Source organism: Haemorhous mexicanus, chromosome 14 (genome assembly GCF_027477595.1).
Source record: "Haemorhous mexicanus isolate bHaeMex1 chromosome 14, bHaeMex1.pri, whole genome shotgun sequence".
In the NCBI taxonomy this organism is placed as follows: domain Eukaryota; kingdom Metazoa; phylum Chordata; class Aves; order Passeriformes; family Fringillidae; genus Haemorhous; species Haemorhous mexicanus.
The window spans coordinates 14,383,853-14,402,496 of NC_082354.1; the positions used below are offsets into that span (position 1 = coordinate 14,383,853).

General features: G+C 43.9%; 1 protein-coding gene across 1 annotated transcript in view; it reads left to right on the forward strand.

The window, feature by feature from the left end:
• Positions 1-565: 565 nt before the first annotated feature.
• Positions 566-18,644, forward strand: part of MSN (moesin) — a 40,919-nt gene continuing 22,840 nt past the window's right edge. Inside the window, exon 1 of the mRNA XM_059859759.1 lies at positions 566-708. Coding sequence (XP_059715742.1) covers positions 697-708 — 12 coding nt within the window. The 5' untranslated portion in view covers positions 566-696. The remainder of the gene's footprint in view (positions 709-18,644) is intronic.

The following is an 18,644-nucleotide window of genomic DNA, read 5'->3' on the forward strand; positions in this document are numbered from 1 at the left end:
GATAAGAGGAGGCTGTACCCTCCAAAACCCTGGGGATGTGTGTGTGCGTGCCAGTGGACACTCTCTCCCTTTATTCGAATCAAGTTGCAGGACTCTGCCTCTTTTATGGAGACTGGCTTATCATAGCGCGATTTTCCATACAAGCTGGAAGTGTACTTTTTAGTCAAACAGATGGCTGTGAAAACCTTGCACAGAGCAGCAAACTGACGGGCCACAGCACGGGCCGAGGAGCCTGGGCTGAGCTGCACCTGTGTGCACACAGTTCTTGCTGACAAGGTACAGAAGCATTGGTCACAGGTCAGTGCTGCGGTCTTACTTTGAACAGCGCAATCGCCGACGAAATAGCATTATTTTCTTAAAGAATGCTTTTATCAAGGACCAGAAGTCCCAACGATCCGCGCATAAACTTCTGCGACCGGGGCTGCCTATGGGCGCTGGAAGCCCTCGCTCCAGCACCGATGGGAGCGTGCTGCAGCCCCCGCAGCCCCCGAGGCCGCGCCCCTCCCGGGCCGCTCCGGCTCGGCCTTCCCGGGGCGGGGGCGCCGCGGCTCCAGCCCTGCACGGAGGCGGCCGGGCGGGGCCGGGCGGGGCCTGGCCGGGCGGAGAGGCGCGGAGTCCCGTTAGAAGCAGCGAGGAGCCCGTGCGGATCCCCACCGGCGCAGGAGGAGCGACGGCCGTGCCCAGCCCGCCGGGAAGATGCCGAAAACGGTGGGTGCCGCCGGCGCGGGGCAGGACGGAGGCGCCGCCGCGGGGTCCGGGCGGGTGCGCGGGGCCGGGCGGGCGCGGCCTGGGGGCTCCTCCCGCCCGGGCTCGGCTGCGCCCCGGCCGGCGGCGGCCGCCCCGGAGGGAGCGGCGAGGGGCACGCAGGAGTCCCGGGAAGCGGAGCCTCCCGCCCAGCCCCTCCATCTTGTGCTCCCCCGCCCGAGGGTCCGCGCCTGGAGCGCGGGGTCTCGGCGCGGCGGAGCCGCCTCTCCGCCCTAAAATGTCCGGCGGAGCGCGGCGGCGGCGCCGCCCGCCCGCGTGTGCGCCCGGGCCGCGGGGGGAGCGGGGCGAGGCTCCCGAGAGCCCGGAGGGAGCGGGTGGCTGCTATGGCCGCCTCGTGCGCTCCCTGAAGAGGAGAAGTTGGGCTTTTCACAACTTGCGATTAGTCTGTTTGGGTTGCCAGGGAACCTTGTCCCAGCTTGACTCGAGGTATTTCTTGGCTGGGGAGATTTTGGTACTTTAGAAAGTCTAGTCAAGTCCGTACTTGACTCTCCTCGCAGCAGGAGTTCGGTGACTAATGAGGAGTATGGGGTTTTTCCATTTAATTTCTCCTGGTTGGAGCGAAAGAATTAGTCCCAGCCCTTCATTGATAAAACAGGAAGGAGCAGACTGGAAGTCTCTGGATGTTTCCGTACCGGAGTGATCTGAAATGGCCTAAGAAAATCTAATGTTTAAGCTAAGAGTCTGTGGTTTACATAAAGGAGAGGAAAAAAACAAATCCAAACAAAAACTCACCTCTGTGCAAATAGAAGTTGAAATGAAATCCGCTGTGATTTTCTTTTAATAGTTTAGTTTTTTTGCTTTAGATATTGAATGCCTATATGATTGACAGCTACTTTTCCTGATGTTTTAAATGCCATCTCTGATAGCATGGATAGCTAGATGATGGTTATTATTATTCAAACATCAACATCTTAAAAGATACCAAACCTCAGCCTCTTCAAGGTTAAGACAGTATTTTCTTAAGCTTTAGAAAGGCCTTCCATCAAATATTAGTGATTAGTGAAGATTTACTTACTAAAAAGCTAACATATAGGCAACAAGTTAGGTAAGATTAACAGAAATAGCACAAGTTAGGGGACTTCTATGTAAAATGCTTGAGACCATATAGCCAGAGAGTTTACAGTTGTGATGAGTGACTTTTTTTTAGTATGAATTGGCCAAGAAATCCTGAACAAGAGCGGCTTGCGGGGCGGGGTTGCCGGCACCAGGCTGAATCTGAGCTGGCTGCGAGGTGCTCATTGCAGCCTCCCAGACACACCCTGGGCTGGATTCACCTTCTCAGTCTGCTGCTTTCTGGTTTTGACAGAGCAGTTCTGGTTTTGACAGAGGAGTTCTGCTTTTGGAGCTTTTAAAAACTGGGGCAGATAGAGAAATGCAGTCTTTTTGTGTAACGCTTTGTGTTGCACACTGAAAGTTCTCCAGAGAGCCGTTCAGTGTCTGTGCCTGTTGCAGTACAGAGCTGCAGGGCCTGCTGCTGTATCAGCCTTTGGTTTCCTGCCCCATCTGCTCTAGTTACAGACCCAACTGAAATAATATTTGAAACATTATTTCTTGATCTTTGGTTTGCAGGAACAGGATATGCTGGCATAACTGTGTAATCAGTTCTTCATGTGAAATAAACATGACTACTACTGTGCTAGCTTAAGATTTGTTAATAGCTGCTTAATTAACAAAACAGTAAATGCAAGAGACTTTCCTCAATCAAGGAAAAAAATCAAGGTCAAATGTGGGTGAAACCTGGGCAGTTAGATGTAGGTTTATGTGGGCTTCATCACAAAAATAAATCCATTGTGAAGAAGACAGATGGAGGAAATGTTCTAGGGAACAGTTCTGGCTGGGCAGGAAAAGCATTTGTGTCAAAACTACTTGGTTGGTAGCTCTTATCATTCATCTCACCAGGCTTACAGAAACATGCTGCTGCGTGGCTTAAGCAGCAAAACCTGTTGAGTTCTGAGTCTCTACACCTCCTCAAGCTAGGCTAAATGTTAGCACATGTAGCTGGAGATTTCCATTTTGTTATGGGAGGCTTGCTATGAGTGACACTAGGCTGTGTAGCACTATTAATAAGAATCCAAGATTAACTCTGGTAACCTTTGAACTAGTGCACATGATTTGCTGTTGTGACATGTAATGGGGGGGTTTGGTTGCTGGAGGCTTTGTAAGCTGTGTAGAAAGTCCATCATGCATCAGCCTGCTGATCTTGCCATACTCTAAACAGGAAATCTTCCCTGTTTAATCTAGTGATACAACTCTGGTTTAAATATGTCATGTTCTGCAAAGTTTGTGAAGTGTGAACAGTTAAAGCAGACACCAAAAAGGGCATATAATTCCCCCCATGTTTTGTATTGTAGAGGGTGGAAGTAGTTGAGTGCTAAAAATTAGCTGTTGTCAAACTCTGAGAAGTCTCTCCTCCATTTGTGTGCAGTCTGTTTATTTGCCATGAGCAGGCTCTGATCTCCCCCTGACTGATTGGAGCAAGGCTTCTGTTCTGGGATTCATTCACTATTTTGCCTATGCACGTGCTTGCTCTGTGAATGGATGGGCCACTGAACGTGAAACAGGAGCATTCATCACATGTGAGGTGTGCTCTTAACAATCCTGTCACCAGGACTTGGGCAGTTCTATTTTGGGTAACATCACAGAGAAAGGGCTTTAATCAAAGCTAGTCTTGTGAATACAGAAAGTTTTAGAAGGTAATAAGGGAAAAGGTGCCAGTCCAGACTTTATTATACCTTAGTTTGAAGCTAAGTATAGCAATAGTTATTAGGATTTTTATAGACCCTGTCTGTAGTTTGAATTGATGGTCCTAATTCCCAGCAGGACTCAAAAGGTCATAGAAGGTTTTTTTTCCGTTGTTCTTTAGAGCTTCAACGTTCTGGTTAGAAGAAAAGTCACGGAAAGATTGAGGTGTGTATCGGGAGAATCCTCTGTTTAGTTAGTTTCTTGTGTCTGTGGCTACTTGCTACCAAATGCTGCAACAAGATGGCAACTATGAGTAGAATGCTACACTTGTTTGTATCGTTTTTATTTTTCTTTTTTTTCCGCTTGTGGAATTTGCTTGATGTCTTGAAGGGGGAAAGGATACTGATGAAAACTGTGACTTGAATAGATGGGCACTCCTCTCTCGATCCTGTTGTGCTATGAAGGAACTCTAGAAGCATTCTAGATGCCTTCTGTCTTATTTACTGACTGGCCCATTGGTGCTGTCTCTTCCCTTCCTCACTCAGTACAACTTGGGAAGCTTGGTGACACTGATCCAAGTTTTACATGTGTGCTAACTTTTTAGGCAAACTCAATCCATTATATGTTTCTTCTAATGCCATCAGATATATGACTTGATGTAAAGAGGTGTGTTTGAATGCTCCCAAAGACCTTTCTTTGTACAGAAGTGTTTCCCCTTTCTTGATTTTCAGATGACTTTGTAGTTCAGAAGCAGCAATAGCTAAAACATGCTGAGTTTACAGTGGAAGCAGGTAAACTACTGAAACTGGGAAGCAGTGAATTATCTGTAGCTTTATACCTATCATGGGATTTTGCAAAACAGGACAGGCCTTTGCACCCTAGCTTGTATTGTACTCAACAGCTTGGTCCTTAGATTCTGCAAGAGTAGTAAGGTTTTACTTCATGTCAGGTGAAGCAATTAAACTTGACAGTAAGCAAAAGCTTCTGTTTGGTACTTTTAGGCCTTCTATATTAAACAGGGATTTAAAAGTACACCATTGATGAGAAACAAATATTCGCTTTGTTTTTACATACTGGTAAAATCTTCCTTTCTTATCTTATGGCAAGCCCTGCCCCTGACAGGGCAAAACACATCAGTTATAGTGGTTTTACACTGTTGTGAGCAAGAACTGTTCCAAGTGCCTGATCTCAATTGGAATTTATGATCATGATCCAGCTCATAAAACTTCAAGGTGACAATGTTATGAATAAGAGTGGTTATCATACAAGAGGTTTTAGAAGATTAAACATCTTAGTTGAGTCCTTTATTTAATTTTTGCCCTCTTGATTGTTGCCTGAGGCAGCTGAGAAGCAGCAGGTTGGTGAGGTGCACCCAATAAAAGGGGCCCCAGGAGAGCTTTAGGTCTGCTGCTTCTGCTGTAAGAATCCCATGGGGAACAGGGTGCCTCCTATCAGGAGTTCACCATCACTTGCTTCTTGCAAATATCCTGTCACCATAACAACTACAAGCAGCATCTTTTTTAAACCTTCAGGGCATTTCCTTGGGTGATTCTACCTTGTGTGATTAGTCACCCCTGAAGTTTCATTACAATTCTTGCTTTAGTCATGAGGATGGTTCATAAGATGTCTTAATATGGACTCATTTATTTTCAAAGGAAATGGCATCTCTGCCTCTAGAGGAAACTTGGTTCAGTTGTTTTTATGTATAATGTCTAGTCTGAAGTGAAATTCTCCTCAGAAAGCTCAGTAAGTAGCAAGTAGCTGCTTGAAAGGCAGCTGATGAACTGAAACAGAAGGATTCAAATACCTTCTGCTTGTGACACTGGGTGTGCCTGGGGACAGCACCCTCCTGGGGCTGCTGGCCTGGCCACGGCCCTGCTGGTCAATGGCTGCTCCACAGAGAAGCCCCTCTTCCTCCTCAGAGGTGGCTCTGGCTCTGCTCCAGGCTGTGAAGGAAACTGACTAAAAGCTTCCTCTGGCTGCGTCATCTCCTGGACTCTTTCCTGGCTCGGTGCAGCTCAAGCAACCTTATTTGGCTGACTTCATTTTTTTTTTTTTTTTTTCCCTTCTGTGCTGCAAGAGGGCCTCCCTGAATTTGCACAATAAAGCTGTTATCTGTGCTTAATCACTGTTCTGAGAACTACAATGGGGTTTGTTTGAAAAGAGCTCCAGGATTTCGATTCCTTGGATCTCTATCATTCCAGTGTCCCGTATCCCTTTTGTCTGTTTGCTCAGTGATTATACCAGAAACCAACTCTCAGCTGCTGTAGTCACACTATTGGAAAAGAGGAAATCTCTCTCTACCCAGGAATAATCCAGGGCAATTAACTGATGTAAATTAAGAGCAATAGTAAACAGCCAGTTAATTGCTTGCTTTTCCCTAGGGGTATTTGGGAACAGCAGGTATTTACATAGTGCAGCCAATAATACTGAGTTAAAAGTTTGTTTTTATCCCATCTGAAACTTCCAAACTAGGCTGAAGTCTCTAGGCTGATGGAAGGCTACTTTTTCAAGCACATCTCTTTATAACGTTCCTGTGGCTGTTTCTAGGTGGAGCATTCAAGTGTTTTGGAAGATGTGGGCATAAACCTCACCCTTCCGAGTCCAGTAGCTAATGCTGACTCTTAAGGTAGTGTTTAAAGTAAATACTTGGTGGGGAGAGAGGAAGAGACAGTCACTGGCAGGCTTGGTGGATGTAAGACCACAGGATCATCTACAGCTGTTCAGGGGTTTAGAATCTGAAATTGCAGATGTTTGGGCCTTATATTGACAAGAAACAGTTATGGCTGCAGCAACTGTGGCTATCAATAGGTAGGTGATCTGGTGCTGCTTCCTTCCTGTGCAGCTGTGAAAGGATATATGCACTTCTATGAATGTGTGATCCTCCAGGGCAGTAGTGGGGCAGTCAGAGACTCCTCGCCTTTGTGTAGCAGTTTGTTGAACTGAAATGGGGAAAAAACATCCTTTGAAGATGTTTTTAAAGGCACGACTCCTGCAGAATTCTTTTTCCTAGTTGTTCTAACATCTCTGAAGATGCAGTAGTAGCTGAGGAGCCGATTGAAAGATACAAAGTGTGGATGAAAGAACATTGATCAGTTCTCATCCTATTGCCAGGCTAAGGAAGAGAAGTACTTGGCCATGCTAAGCCTCTTTCCCTTTGGCTGTTGCTGGTTGATGAATAGCTATGGGAAAGGGCAGAGGAGTGCCCCTGAAGGAGGAATGAATGAAAAAGCTCTGAACCTGATCAGCTCTGTAGAGAAACATGTAATCAGGAAAGAATGAGATGACAGACTGGAAGGGGGAAGAGACACTCCTTTCTCTGCCAACTGTGATTCTGTGTAGGGTAAAATGAAATCTCAGAAGAGTTCAGAAAGAATATCTGAAGCAGTAAATCAAGTGCCATGGTATTCATAGTCCAGACTGAGCTGTATTCTTGCGAATTTCTAGTTCTCTTTGTCAGCTTGTTTGTTTCCTAGAGGAAGGCTTCTCAGGGACAGAATTTTACTGTCCTGGAGTGTGACTACTGTAAAAACTTGCTTGTTGTATTTTTCATTGGTTTTTTTTTTTTTTTGGTGGGGCAGTGGGGTTGTTAAGTTGATATTGGAGAATTTTGCATACAATGTATTGGAGAACAGTTACTCTGCCATTGTATACCTTCCTATATTCTTGAGGTGGAATCATAGAATCAGTTTGGTTGGAAAAGACCTTTAAGTTTGAGTTCAGCTGTAAACTGATGACATGCAGCCATGAACCAGTCTTGTCTGTATATGACTGATATTTACTATTCTCCTTTGTAGGCCTTTATCAGAGCATTTTTTCCTCTCTTGATTGGGAATTTAGTTATGGTGGTGAAGTGACTTATACAGGAAAAACCTGCCATTGCAATCTGATCAACCACTTAGTCACAGAATTTAATAAATGTATTTGGTTTTATATAACATAGGCTAATAAATCATAGAATTCTAGGCTAACTCATGGAACTCTGGGCTTTTTCCTTGCCATAGCTTTTCAGCTGTACAGTACAGTTGAAAAGCTATGGCAAGGAAAAAGTTAACCCGGAATTCCATTGTGCTTGATTACAGTGCAGAAACTGAACTGCCAGAGAAATGATTAGGATGAAGTGTCAGGATACTTGATAACTCCCATCCCTCAGAGGTGTGGCTTTTCATTCATAATGTCTGTAAGAATATAAAAATGGTATAGATTTTATTTTTTAAATTCACTTTGCCTGAACAAGGTACACAGAGGGCAAAAAAAAATTAGTTCCTCAACATGCTAAATGTCTTTTCAGGCAGTTTTCTGGATGGACAAGAGGGTTCTGGTTGTGTATAATTTTTTTTCTCTGTTAAAATCCAGAACTGGTTATCTTCTGATTATTGTAGTCTTCAGGACTTGCAGAATGTCAGCAAATGGTTCTGAAGGAACACTGTAAGAAACAAGGCAGTTCCACTGCTGACAAATTCAAGCAATATCTGGTTGCCCAGTAAAAAAGTTTTATTGCAAAACCCACACAGTACTTGGTGGTCCAATACATCTTATATGAAAACAATCCTATTAGTCAGAAATTATAGAGAAGGAGGGGCTTGAACATATGTATTAAAAGTAAGGATTTGCTTACAGATCATTAAGTAGACCCTTTAATGAAAATAACCTCTTTGGACTGGTTGTTTTTGCTGTGTTTGATGCCCCCCAGGGTGTGTTTTGCCATCTTGTCTCCAAGGGCACAGTGCTGGCTCCTCTTGAGCCTGCTGCTGACCAGCATTCTCAGATGCTGACCAGCATTCTCAGATCCCTTTCTGCAGGGCTGCTCTCCTCCCACTCCTCTCCCACTTTGGAATTGTGCCTGGTATTACTCTGCTCCGTGTGCAGAATCTGGCATTTGTTCTTTTTAAATTTAATGCCACTGATCAATCATGCTCTGAGTTATCTTTGCAATTACGCCTTTGCAAGACCTCGTGTCCCTTGAGTGAGTCAGCAGCACAGCCAGTGCTGGTATTGTCAGGACCTTTGCTAATGGTGCATTCAGCTCCTGCAAACATCATTGATAAAAATACTGAGCCACACTGGGCCCATTATGGAGACCTGGGGAACATCACTGCTGACTGGTTGCCAGCCAGACACAGCCCCATTCCCTGCAGCCCTCTGAGCCCTGCTGCCACTGCTTCTTCATCCTGCACACTTTGAACTTCTTTATCTTGCAGCTGAACAATTTGTCCAGAAGGATGCTGTGAGAGACAGTATCAAAAGCCTTACTAAAATACTGAAAAACTGCATCCACCACCTTCATCCATTGAGTGGGTGACCTTATTGTAGAAGGATATCAAGAGCCCTCATTGGCTGTGCCTGATGATGGCATTGTCTTTTAAACACTTTAATGTCCATTAAATGCCTTTCAGTAGCACCCAGTAACTTGTTTAATCCAATTACTCTCTGACTACTAAAACAGATCTGCAAGAAAGCAAAATTGCCTGGAAAGCTGGAAGGATTAAAAGAAACTTGCTCATATTGTCACTTATAGCACAGCTGGGACAATAGAATCCACAATGTTTAAGCAATAAAAACCTGTAATATTGTGACATGTTTGCTTTTGTGTATGGTTTGTGTGTGTTTTGTTTTCTTTTTAAAGTCAGCAAAGTTATCATTTAAGAATGTCTCTAGATTGTATTACTCACTGTATTCATATATTCCTCTAAGTTTTGACTGTATTCATATTTCCTCTAAGTCGTTAATGGAGACACTGCACAGCAGGTATAAGAAGGGTGTTGCTTCTCTAGTGTGTTGTTTGTTACTACTGTATGTTGCATCCAAATGTTAAGAAATGTCTGTAGTCTGTGAGATGAGATTGAAAGCTTAAGCATCAATAACTGTTTTGCCAACATTTGTTTATTTCATTTATTCCTATGTATATCTCAATATTAAGGAGTCATAAAACCACTTTTGAAAAAGTGACTGATTCACTTCATTTATTTTTTTGGATAGACAATGAAGGCTTCAGCTAAAATGTATTGAATCTAGTGTCTGTCCATATTCAGTGTACTGTAGCTACTGTTATCCTCCTACAGTGAAAAATCAGGATCTAAGCTTGCCTAAAGAGAAACCTGGCTTCTTCTGTTACTGAAAATATGCTGTTTGAGCTGCTGGATTTTTGTTGCAGTGTCTGTAATTTTCACTGAGGCACGTTCAACATGTGAATTTGTTTGCATTGATGAAGTACTGGAAGCAGAGAGCAGTAAAATGATTATGTTCTATCACTTCACTCTTCACAATCCCCTAGACAACCAGAAGCTGCTGTATGAGCTGTTAGACATGACTGCTCATTTTGTGAGCTGCCTAAAAACTCTAAGATTACTGGTAATTTGAACAACGGGGTCAGAAAATACTAGTGTTACTGAAAATGTCAGGAAGTTCCAAGTCCATGGTTGGGACTGTGGAACGCTTGAAAAGTGTTATTATTCAAGACCATGAAATGCTTTATCACTAAGCCAAGGAAACATTTTGATAAGTGATGTCTTGGTCCTCCAGCCTGCAGCTCCATTGTGCTGATTTTGTTACAGAAGCTGGACTGTAACTTATTCTTTGCTGTAATACTGAGGTGACATACTTCTGTTGTTGCTATGCTAGTCCTTCACTTCAAAAGCTATTGAGGAACCCCTCTTACCTGAAGTTGGTGTTGAAAAAACCCAAGTATTGACTTAAAATTGTTTTGTTTGCTTGAAACACTAAACTCTACCTGAAATTGATAATATTCTGACACAGCCATGACAAACTGGGCAGCAGCAAGTTCCTGAAAATTAATTTTCTTACTCTACTTCTAATGGCTTGCTGCTCCTTGTGTCTTAGGCTCTGTGAAATCTATAGACACCAATGTCTTCTGCACTGTTTACCTGGGGTTCTGTGTTGGCAGCCATACATGCAGAAGTGCAACTCTCAAAAATCCCCAACCTAGGGTTTTTTTTTTCCTTTATCTTGCTCTGTGGTTTGTTACTAACATCTCAGATTGAAGGGTGACTGCAGGAGGCAATGCAATGTATTATGCTCAGTTTGAATACCCTTTTGCACATCCAGCAGTTAAGGGTAGAGAGCTTTTTTTGAAAGGGGGTCCATGTCAGCATTTTACATTTTATTTTATTTCTTACAGCATTTTCAGCTGTAAGAATATATCAGTATTGTAGTGCTGTCTTGAATCTAGCAAAAGACAGAGCAAATAGAATGAGTAACTTCCAAATCACTAAAAATCAGACCAATATGAACAGTACTTGCTTCAGCATCATGCACAGAATACAATGCTATCTTAGTGCTTGTTCTGACAATGGTAAATAATCAAGTAAAAATCTGATAGAAGGCTGCCCTGCTCCTTTGCTGCTTCAAGTTCTGACAGATTTAATACATAGGCTTTGCCATTAAATGCCTTTATCATATTCAAATGACAGCTTTGATTTGGCAGTGTTTGGAAGGATTTGACAATAATTGTGATCGGAGAGGATTCGGACAGTCTTATAAACCAAGGGATTTTGCTGCTCTGCCATTCCCTTAGAGAAAGATGGATGATCAGATGCATTATTGTGGATCTATCAATTAGTACAACAAGCCTGAGCAGGAGTAGTTAGCTGCTCTTACAGCTCCCAGTGTTCTGGACAAGTGCAGTTAGGGGTAAGATATTTGCATGCAGGAACATTGAAGGAGCCCTGACTTTGATCCAAGTTGAATTCACGTCTGCCAACCTTATGCTGCTGTACCTTAGCATAGGGAAAAACCTGAAAACATAAAACAATCCTATGCTGCAGGTCTGGGTAAGAGCTAAACTCAACTTTCAAGTTGACTTCTGAGTGTTCTGGGTTTTAGGCTCCCTGCTTCTCCTTAGTCTAGTGAGTGTTACTGTTACATTTTTAGGTTATATCTGCGTGTATGTTGACCTATTCAGGTGATGTACTCAGCATCTGGCTATTTCTCTTCCTACTGCCCAGTTGAGTTTCCCAGTTTTGACCTGCAGCTTTAGGAAGACCACTAACAGTTTGGCTTATTTGCATGTTTGGCTGCATAAAGATGGTCTATAACATCTCTGTAGAGGAGAATTAGGGATCCAGGTATTGAAAGTGCAATTCATATAAGGAAATTACTCTTGCCCACTTGAAACAAGAAGTCTGTTTATGTTAATATGTCTTACTTGACCACTGACATTCCTGGGCATTCAGCAATGTCTTTATCAATGCATCTAGGTCTCAGGTGTTAGCTGAAGTCTATCAGGCTTTCTTTCTAAAACAGCTCTATTTCAAACAGTGTATTTCAAGAAGTGTATGAATGTGAAGCCAAGAGTGTGGACTTAATTGCAGCCTTGAATGAGCTAAATCAACTTGGTTGCTTGCTTGAGAGCTTTGATGGTTTGCTGCCACTGTAAATTTTTGCACCAGTTCTGTTCTGAAGTTCTACAGAAAATGGGGTTAATGGCATGTATATATGGGGCTTGATGGTAAATCTCACCAAGGGGTGGTGAATCAGAGCTGCTGTGAAGGATAAAGCAGGTATGCCTGGGAGTGAAGAATGGGAGTGGTTCAATAGCTTGGTCCATCTTGTCCAGTTGTACCCAAAAAGCCATCTTGCCCTTGCTGTTCTATGGCCTGCAGCACCTCTCCTGTGTAAATATACTGAACAGGACCAATGAAATTATTCTGTTGGAGAAAATAACAGAAGATTTATTCCCACCCTGATTCACCCTTTTGAATTCCTACTTGTATAGTTGTGGAGTACAAGAATGAACCCAGAGAAGTGATTGGGAAGGTGCAGGTTGTTCAGGATAGCTTCCTGTGGTGGTGGATACAGACACTGTATGTGCTGCCCTGCTCTCCTCAGCTCCTGTGGCCCTTCAGGAAACTTTTGGGACATGGGGTTCTGTGTCAGGGTGGCGTAGCTACTCTCCTCTGTATTAGGAAAGCTCAGATGCCCAACTAGATGGAGCTTAAAATAACAAAGACTACTTCAGCAATCACAAGCTGATCTTTTATAAACTGTGGACAGTCCCAACAGAACTATTTAAAATCTAAAATAGGTCGCTGGTGAGGGAAGCAAATATGGGTGGGGAAACTGAATATTAAAAAGAAGTGTAGAACTGAGCCATTTAGGGGAAATCCTGTGTTTTAGAGAACTGTGACCTAAATAGATATGAAAATTTAGCCAGCCTAAATGAGACCCTGTACTGAAAGGAAGTTGCAGGATTTGTCTAGCGTGCTGGAAATGATAAAGCTGAAAATCACAGGATGATGAAACAGCTTTAGCTCACACTTGACTGTGCATGTAGTTAAATTTGGAGGGATGGCTCATAGTCTGGGCAGTCAGATCCCACAGTAAGACTGTGTTCTAGCTCCTAGAAGTCTGGCCATTGTTCAGAGGTTCAGTGAGGGCTGTGAGCTGGCCAAGAACTTGATGTGCCACACCCAGGCCATGCTCTGGGTGTCTAGAACAGGCAGCCCTGTGTTCAGCTCCCCTCCCTGTAACAGAGCTAAACTGCTAGGAGTCTCTTAGTTGAAGGCCAGAGAGAAGCACGTGAAACAAGATAAGTTTGCTCTGACTTTTTATCTAAATGTGAGTCCTTTAGAAGGAAGAGCTTGGCCACAGCAGTTATCTTCATTGCTTTCTTCCCTGTAGAAAGTGTCTTTAGTGATTAGCAGAGAGTTGGAGTGTAGCAATTTTATTTGCCCTTGATTCCAAGTTACCTCTGAAACAATTCTTAACTGTAGATGAATTGAGAGACCTTTACATAGGAACTGAGTATTTAGTCTATTAGCTCATGAACCTCAAGTACTTACTGTACGGTGATACCTCAATGCAGGTCACACTTGTCTTGTTAGCATCCTGTCTTGATCTTGTTTTGAACTCCTTCCAGCAAAGTAGGTGCTTGTGATTTTGGCAGACATTCACTGGATGTTATGTTTGGAAAGCTCACTGACTTTTTGGGAACATATCCTGGCTCCCAGTCTCGCCTGATCAGCCCCTCGAACTGGGTCTTTGCAACTGTTAAACAGTTCGGGGAAATTCCCTGCCCTTGGCTTCAGGATGGAAGGGGAAGAACTGGACACAGGGGAGGTTGGGATGGGGGTAAAATTGCTTCCTAAGAACCTTTCAGAAAATCTGAAGTGCCTCTGATGGTGGTAGGTAGTGCAGGGACTGTTTTGCTGGTTGAGTGACTGCAGTCACAGCCAGGATCATAGCACCTTTGTACAGTGTACAACATAAGGGGGGTGGCACAAAACTCTTGTTTGTAACCTGTGAGTGGGATTGCCTGGGAGGAGCACACAGTAATGTGAGGAATGTCACCCATACCATGTCTGGCATCCAAACATGCCCACTGCCTGCTAACTGCTCTTAGGTTGAAGAGCTTTAGCAAGGGATGTGGTTAAGATCTGACATGTGAAATACAGCTGCCAACCCTACTATTAGTGTGCAGAGCCCATAATAAGTGTATATGTTTCTCCAGAGAAAAGCTCTTCTAACAGGCACCAAAAAAAAGTTGTTTACAAAACAAGCAACCTCCACAGATTGTAAAAGTTGAATGATGGCAACTGCACATTGCTAGATTTTGCATCAAGTTTTACCTGCTGATCCAGATGTTGCGGAAAAGGGATTGGGGATTTTCCCCATGGTATTTTAATTTCCTAGTTTTGACTAGTAAAGGATGTTCTCTCTAAGCAGTTCAGACAGCAGGTACAAAAATAGTTATTCCAAGGGCTTCTTCAAACGGACTCTAAAGAAACAGAAAATGGCAATGTTAATTACTTGGAACAGCTACAGGAAAGCAAAGGGAGGTGCTTGAAGAATCTATTTATGGAAGAGGAAATGGCAAAAATAGAGGAATTGATCCATTGCACAAGGTTGGGAGTAAGTAGTGTAATAAGTGGCATACAAGTATCTGGTCTTGACCGTAAATGTGGGGATCCACCCATGGCTGCTTCTACTGGCTCAGTACTCTCATCCTGCAACTCCTTTCCTCTAAGTGAAACTTGTTTGCCCTCTAGAGAGGATGACAAGCTGCTAATAGCCAGGGTGTTCAAACACCATTGGTGGGAGGTTGAAGAGTAAGGAATTACATTTAAGTACCTTTAACCTGGAAACATCATTAAGGATTTTGGAAGCTGTGCTGTGTAGGTGGTAGGGGAATTTTAATAATAGGTTTGAATTAGTAACCTTGTAGTAGTCTTTGTAAAGTAGAACCTTCTTCCTGAAAAAGCTGCCTGCCCAAATCAGATCGCTGATTAAATTGGGTGATACCTCCAGAATTCTCAAATGTGGTGATCTCCAGCCCTATGGAGCCAGCATTGGCACAGCCCGGGCTTTGAGTGCTTGTGCAGGGCACGTATGAGTGTGTGCTCACTGGTGCTAATGGAGGAAGGTGTCTCCAGAGCAGGGAAACATTGACTGGGAGAAAGCTGCAAAGCTGGGGCAGGGTGAGTGGGTGAAGGCATCTAAAGTAAGGCTGCTGCAGACAACAGTCCCTTTGCATGAGGAGTAGGCATTTTGAAGTGTTCTTGTGAACTCTGTGAACGTGGTTTGAAGGAGACCTCATTTTTAAGAGAAACTGTCCTTGAGGGTAATAAATCTGATTCTCCACCCTTTGAGGGGAAAAAAATAGAATCTGTAGTTTATAGAAGGGTGTCTGAAGTAGACTCCCCTGGCTTCATATGAATAGCTGATCTCTGGACTGATCAACATGTCCTGCAAGGACAATCCCCCCCAACTCCACTTAGTGATCCTCTGCTCAGGCCTCTCTCAGTACCAGGTATCAATCACATGCAGAGGAGGACTTGAACAGGAAGGTAGCTGTGGCTTCTCAGGCTTGGTCTTGAGAACCAGACAAACAACAAAGTATTGCTGTGTTGCTGTGCTCTGTAGGGATTGCCTTTTCAATGGCAGCAGCTGCCTTCAAGGAAACTGCTCTTTTTTTTTTTTTAATGGGAACTTGCTGTATGGAAGAATTTTATTTTCCTTCTCATCACTGTGAGATAAGTAGTACAAATTAACACAGGAATATTTTGAGATTAACAGTCAAACAAATATACCAGGGCTCTGACACCACCGTATGACAGGGTTTATATTAGAATAACTCACTTGGTTTCCTTTTTTGAAACTGACCTTTAGCATTATATATTGTAGCAGATTTTTAGTTACAGACACATACACACACACAGAGACTATTCTGAGTTTGAAGGGACCCACAAAGATCATCAAGTCCAACTCTAAAGTGTATGATGTGTATGGGGATTGAAACTGCAACCCTGGATGTTATTTACACCATGCTCTACCAACTGAGCTAATCTCATTAATCACCTCAGTCGCTTCTTGTCTTTACCCTTTTCAAGAATAGGGTTAGGGTTTCAACCACTGCATGCAATGACTGCTATAAACCTTGTCAGAAAGTTTATGGCAATGCAGTTGGAATGGGCACAGAATTGGCTTATTTTGAACCCCTTTGTTAGGTAAAGCAGAAATCCTCTGCTCTTCCAAGCTCCACATAGGAAATCTTATCTTTTTTATGGCTGATGTGATGTAAGTATGTTCCCCCCCTACCCAGTGTTTTTAAATTGGTGCTATGAAGGTGAGTTTTGCTGGAAGCTATGGGCAAGCACTGGAGCATCCCTTGGTGTCTCAGTGAGGTATTAAATGCCACAGGTGACACAGAGCATGTCTGCCCAGACCCTGCTGCTTCCACCCTTTCTTAGGTGCTGGTGCCTCCAACCTTTCTCTGTATAGTTTTTGCAAGTAGGCTTCTCAAAGCTGTGAACTTTCTTGATCTTGCAGGCTGGTGCTCTGGCTTGCTTCCTCTTCCTGTCCCCAGCAGTGTGGCTCCTGAAGCTGTGTGGGTGCTGTGGTTTGTTGCCCACACGAGCCATCTTGTCTTGCTGGGGACAAAGAGCAGTTGCTGCTGGTGGGGATACAGCTCTGGTGTGACTGTGCTCAGGTGTGGCTCCACAGCAGCTTCTGAATCCAAGCTGGCTTGTTACCCTGCTCCTTCACAAGGAAGGAATAAGACCATGTGAGCACAAATTTATTTAGATTTAGCCTGAATTCTGTTGCTCACAAGAGAGGTTTGTGAAGCTGGGTTGTAGCAGCTGCCCCTTCGCTGCTCTGTCTGCAGGCTCCATGCTAAAGTCATTAGGGATGCTTTAAAAGGTGCATTCCTGCTACAGGCTGTACTTAGGTACCAAAAGAAAGCCATACACTCCATAGGATATGAGTACTACTTTTGGCTCACTGGTACCAGCAGTACCATGGCAAGCTTTCTCCTCAGGTGGTAGCTTTATTCAAATAGTGGGGTGGGATGGATGCCTCCTGTGGACTTACTGCATGGCCTGTGCTCCAGTCAAATGAGAAGTGCTGTGTCCCCAGCAGAGCAGGATGGGGCTGGTGGAGAGAGCTGGGAAGCTCCAGGAGCTGCAGGGAGGGTTACCCTCTCTCTGGTGTCTGCAGTGCGGTGCCTAGGGTGTCCCTGCTGCTGTTCTGTTCCCTGATGAGCTTAGAGGTATGAAAAGGCCCTTTAAGACTGCTGGAAGGGGGCTTGGTTAATTAAGTGTAATCCTTTGAGAAATTGCAAGCGCTTTCACATGACCCGATCCCAGCCTCACCCTGACACAGAGGAGCCAGGGCTGTTTCGGCAGGGTGCTGGCACTCGGGAAGGAGCCAGATGTCTGTGAGTATGGCTTCTGCTGAGGTGTGGGGCATCACCTCTGGTTCCCCTCCAAGGCATTGCAAAGCTCTGCTGTCCTTGCAGCGGGCTGTGCAGGCTGGCCTGTGGTGGGAAGGGAAGTGCAGCACTGCAGAGAACTCTACTCCACTTGCACATTCTGAGAAACAGGGGGACACTTCTTGTTAAACTTACCATATCGCTGCTGATCTTGCTAAAAAGCCAAAACTGGGCAGCTTTTTAGGTTATTTAGGTGCTTTATGAGATTTTAGTTTGTGCAACTCCAGCTGGGTTTTGATGTGCTTCCCAGGTTGGAACTGGTGAATGGTATTGGTCTAGTATTTTTACATGGAGTAACTTCTGGGTTAAACTGGTGCCTTTCAGTGCAGAGGCTATAAAGGTTGGTCTGGAATTTCTTTTTAATTGAGCTTGCTTCTGTTCTGTACCAGTGAAATTTGCAATAAAGTATAAATTTTCCTTATGTTACTTTCTCCAGAAATAGTCCACTTGGAGGCTTGAAGCTGAGAAGCAGGGAATATCTGAAGCTCAAACCTCCAGCCCAGCAGGGTATAACAGCTTCCTTGCATACAGGAAATGCAGGGAGGAAAGAAGCTTTAGCTCAGGGTCAGGGTTTTGTAGAGGTCGATACTCTGTTGTGCTGACTCCACTTATTATTCTGACATGAATTTCCTAGTACTCTATTCCTGTCTCAACTTGTGACAAACTGAATTGTCTTTTCTACCTCTCGTGCTGCTCAATGCACTGGGGCATTAGCACAGGCAATACATCCGTTACTGAGTGTGGCAGTATCAGTCTTTCCTGTTTGTCCTGCCATATGCAGCTACACATTCTCATCTCAGGAAGTTGTTATAGCACACTATTAAGAGGACTTATTCAGAAACCTAACAATTACTGATACTAATAAAATTTATTTGGAATCACTAGTGGGGCAGAAAGTGAGACTTGTAGGTATATGGGCAATATTAAAACACCTGAAAAGATGCTGCAGACAGGTGGCTGGTAGCACTGTCTTTTAAGTGTGTCTCTTGTAGATTGCTAAACACCATAGCAGGAGGGGGTAGTGGGGCCTGGGCCTTTGGAAAGCTTTTGCTGGTCAAAGGGAGCTTTCTTTGGCTGCAGCTGCTCTGGGGCTGGAAGAATATCTCTTCCATGCAAGAGGTTCTGTCTGTGCAGGACATACCACACTTGACAATACTGTCCTTGGCAGCAGGAAGCCCTTTAATGTCCTCTGGCAGTGGTAAGCTTTAGCAGTGCTTAGACTGGTGGAACTATGGTAATTCCCCAAATAGAGAAGAGGAAGGGTTGCTAGTTTTCTATCTCTTTCCTGTAGCTGTTATGAAAGGAATCAGTTAAATATGGGCACTTTTTTTGGCATGCATTTTAAATTTGATGAGTATAAATTTGCCTGTTGAAATGTGGTAGTTGAATGTTCTTGCGATGTGCAAAATGGTGTCTGGAAGCATTTCATTAGTAACTGTCTGTATGAGAGGATATTAAATGATGATGG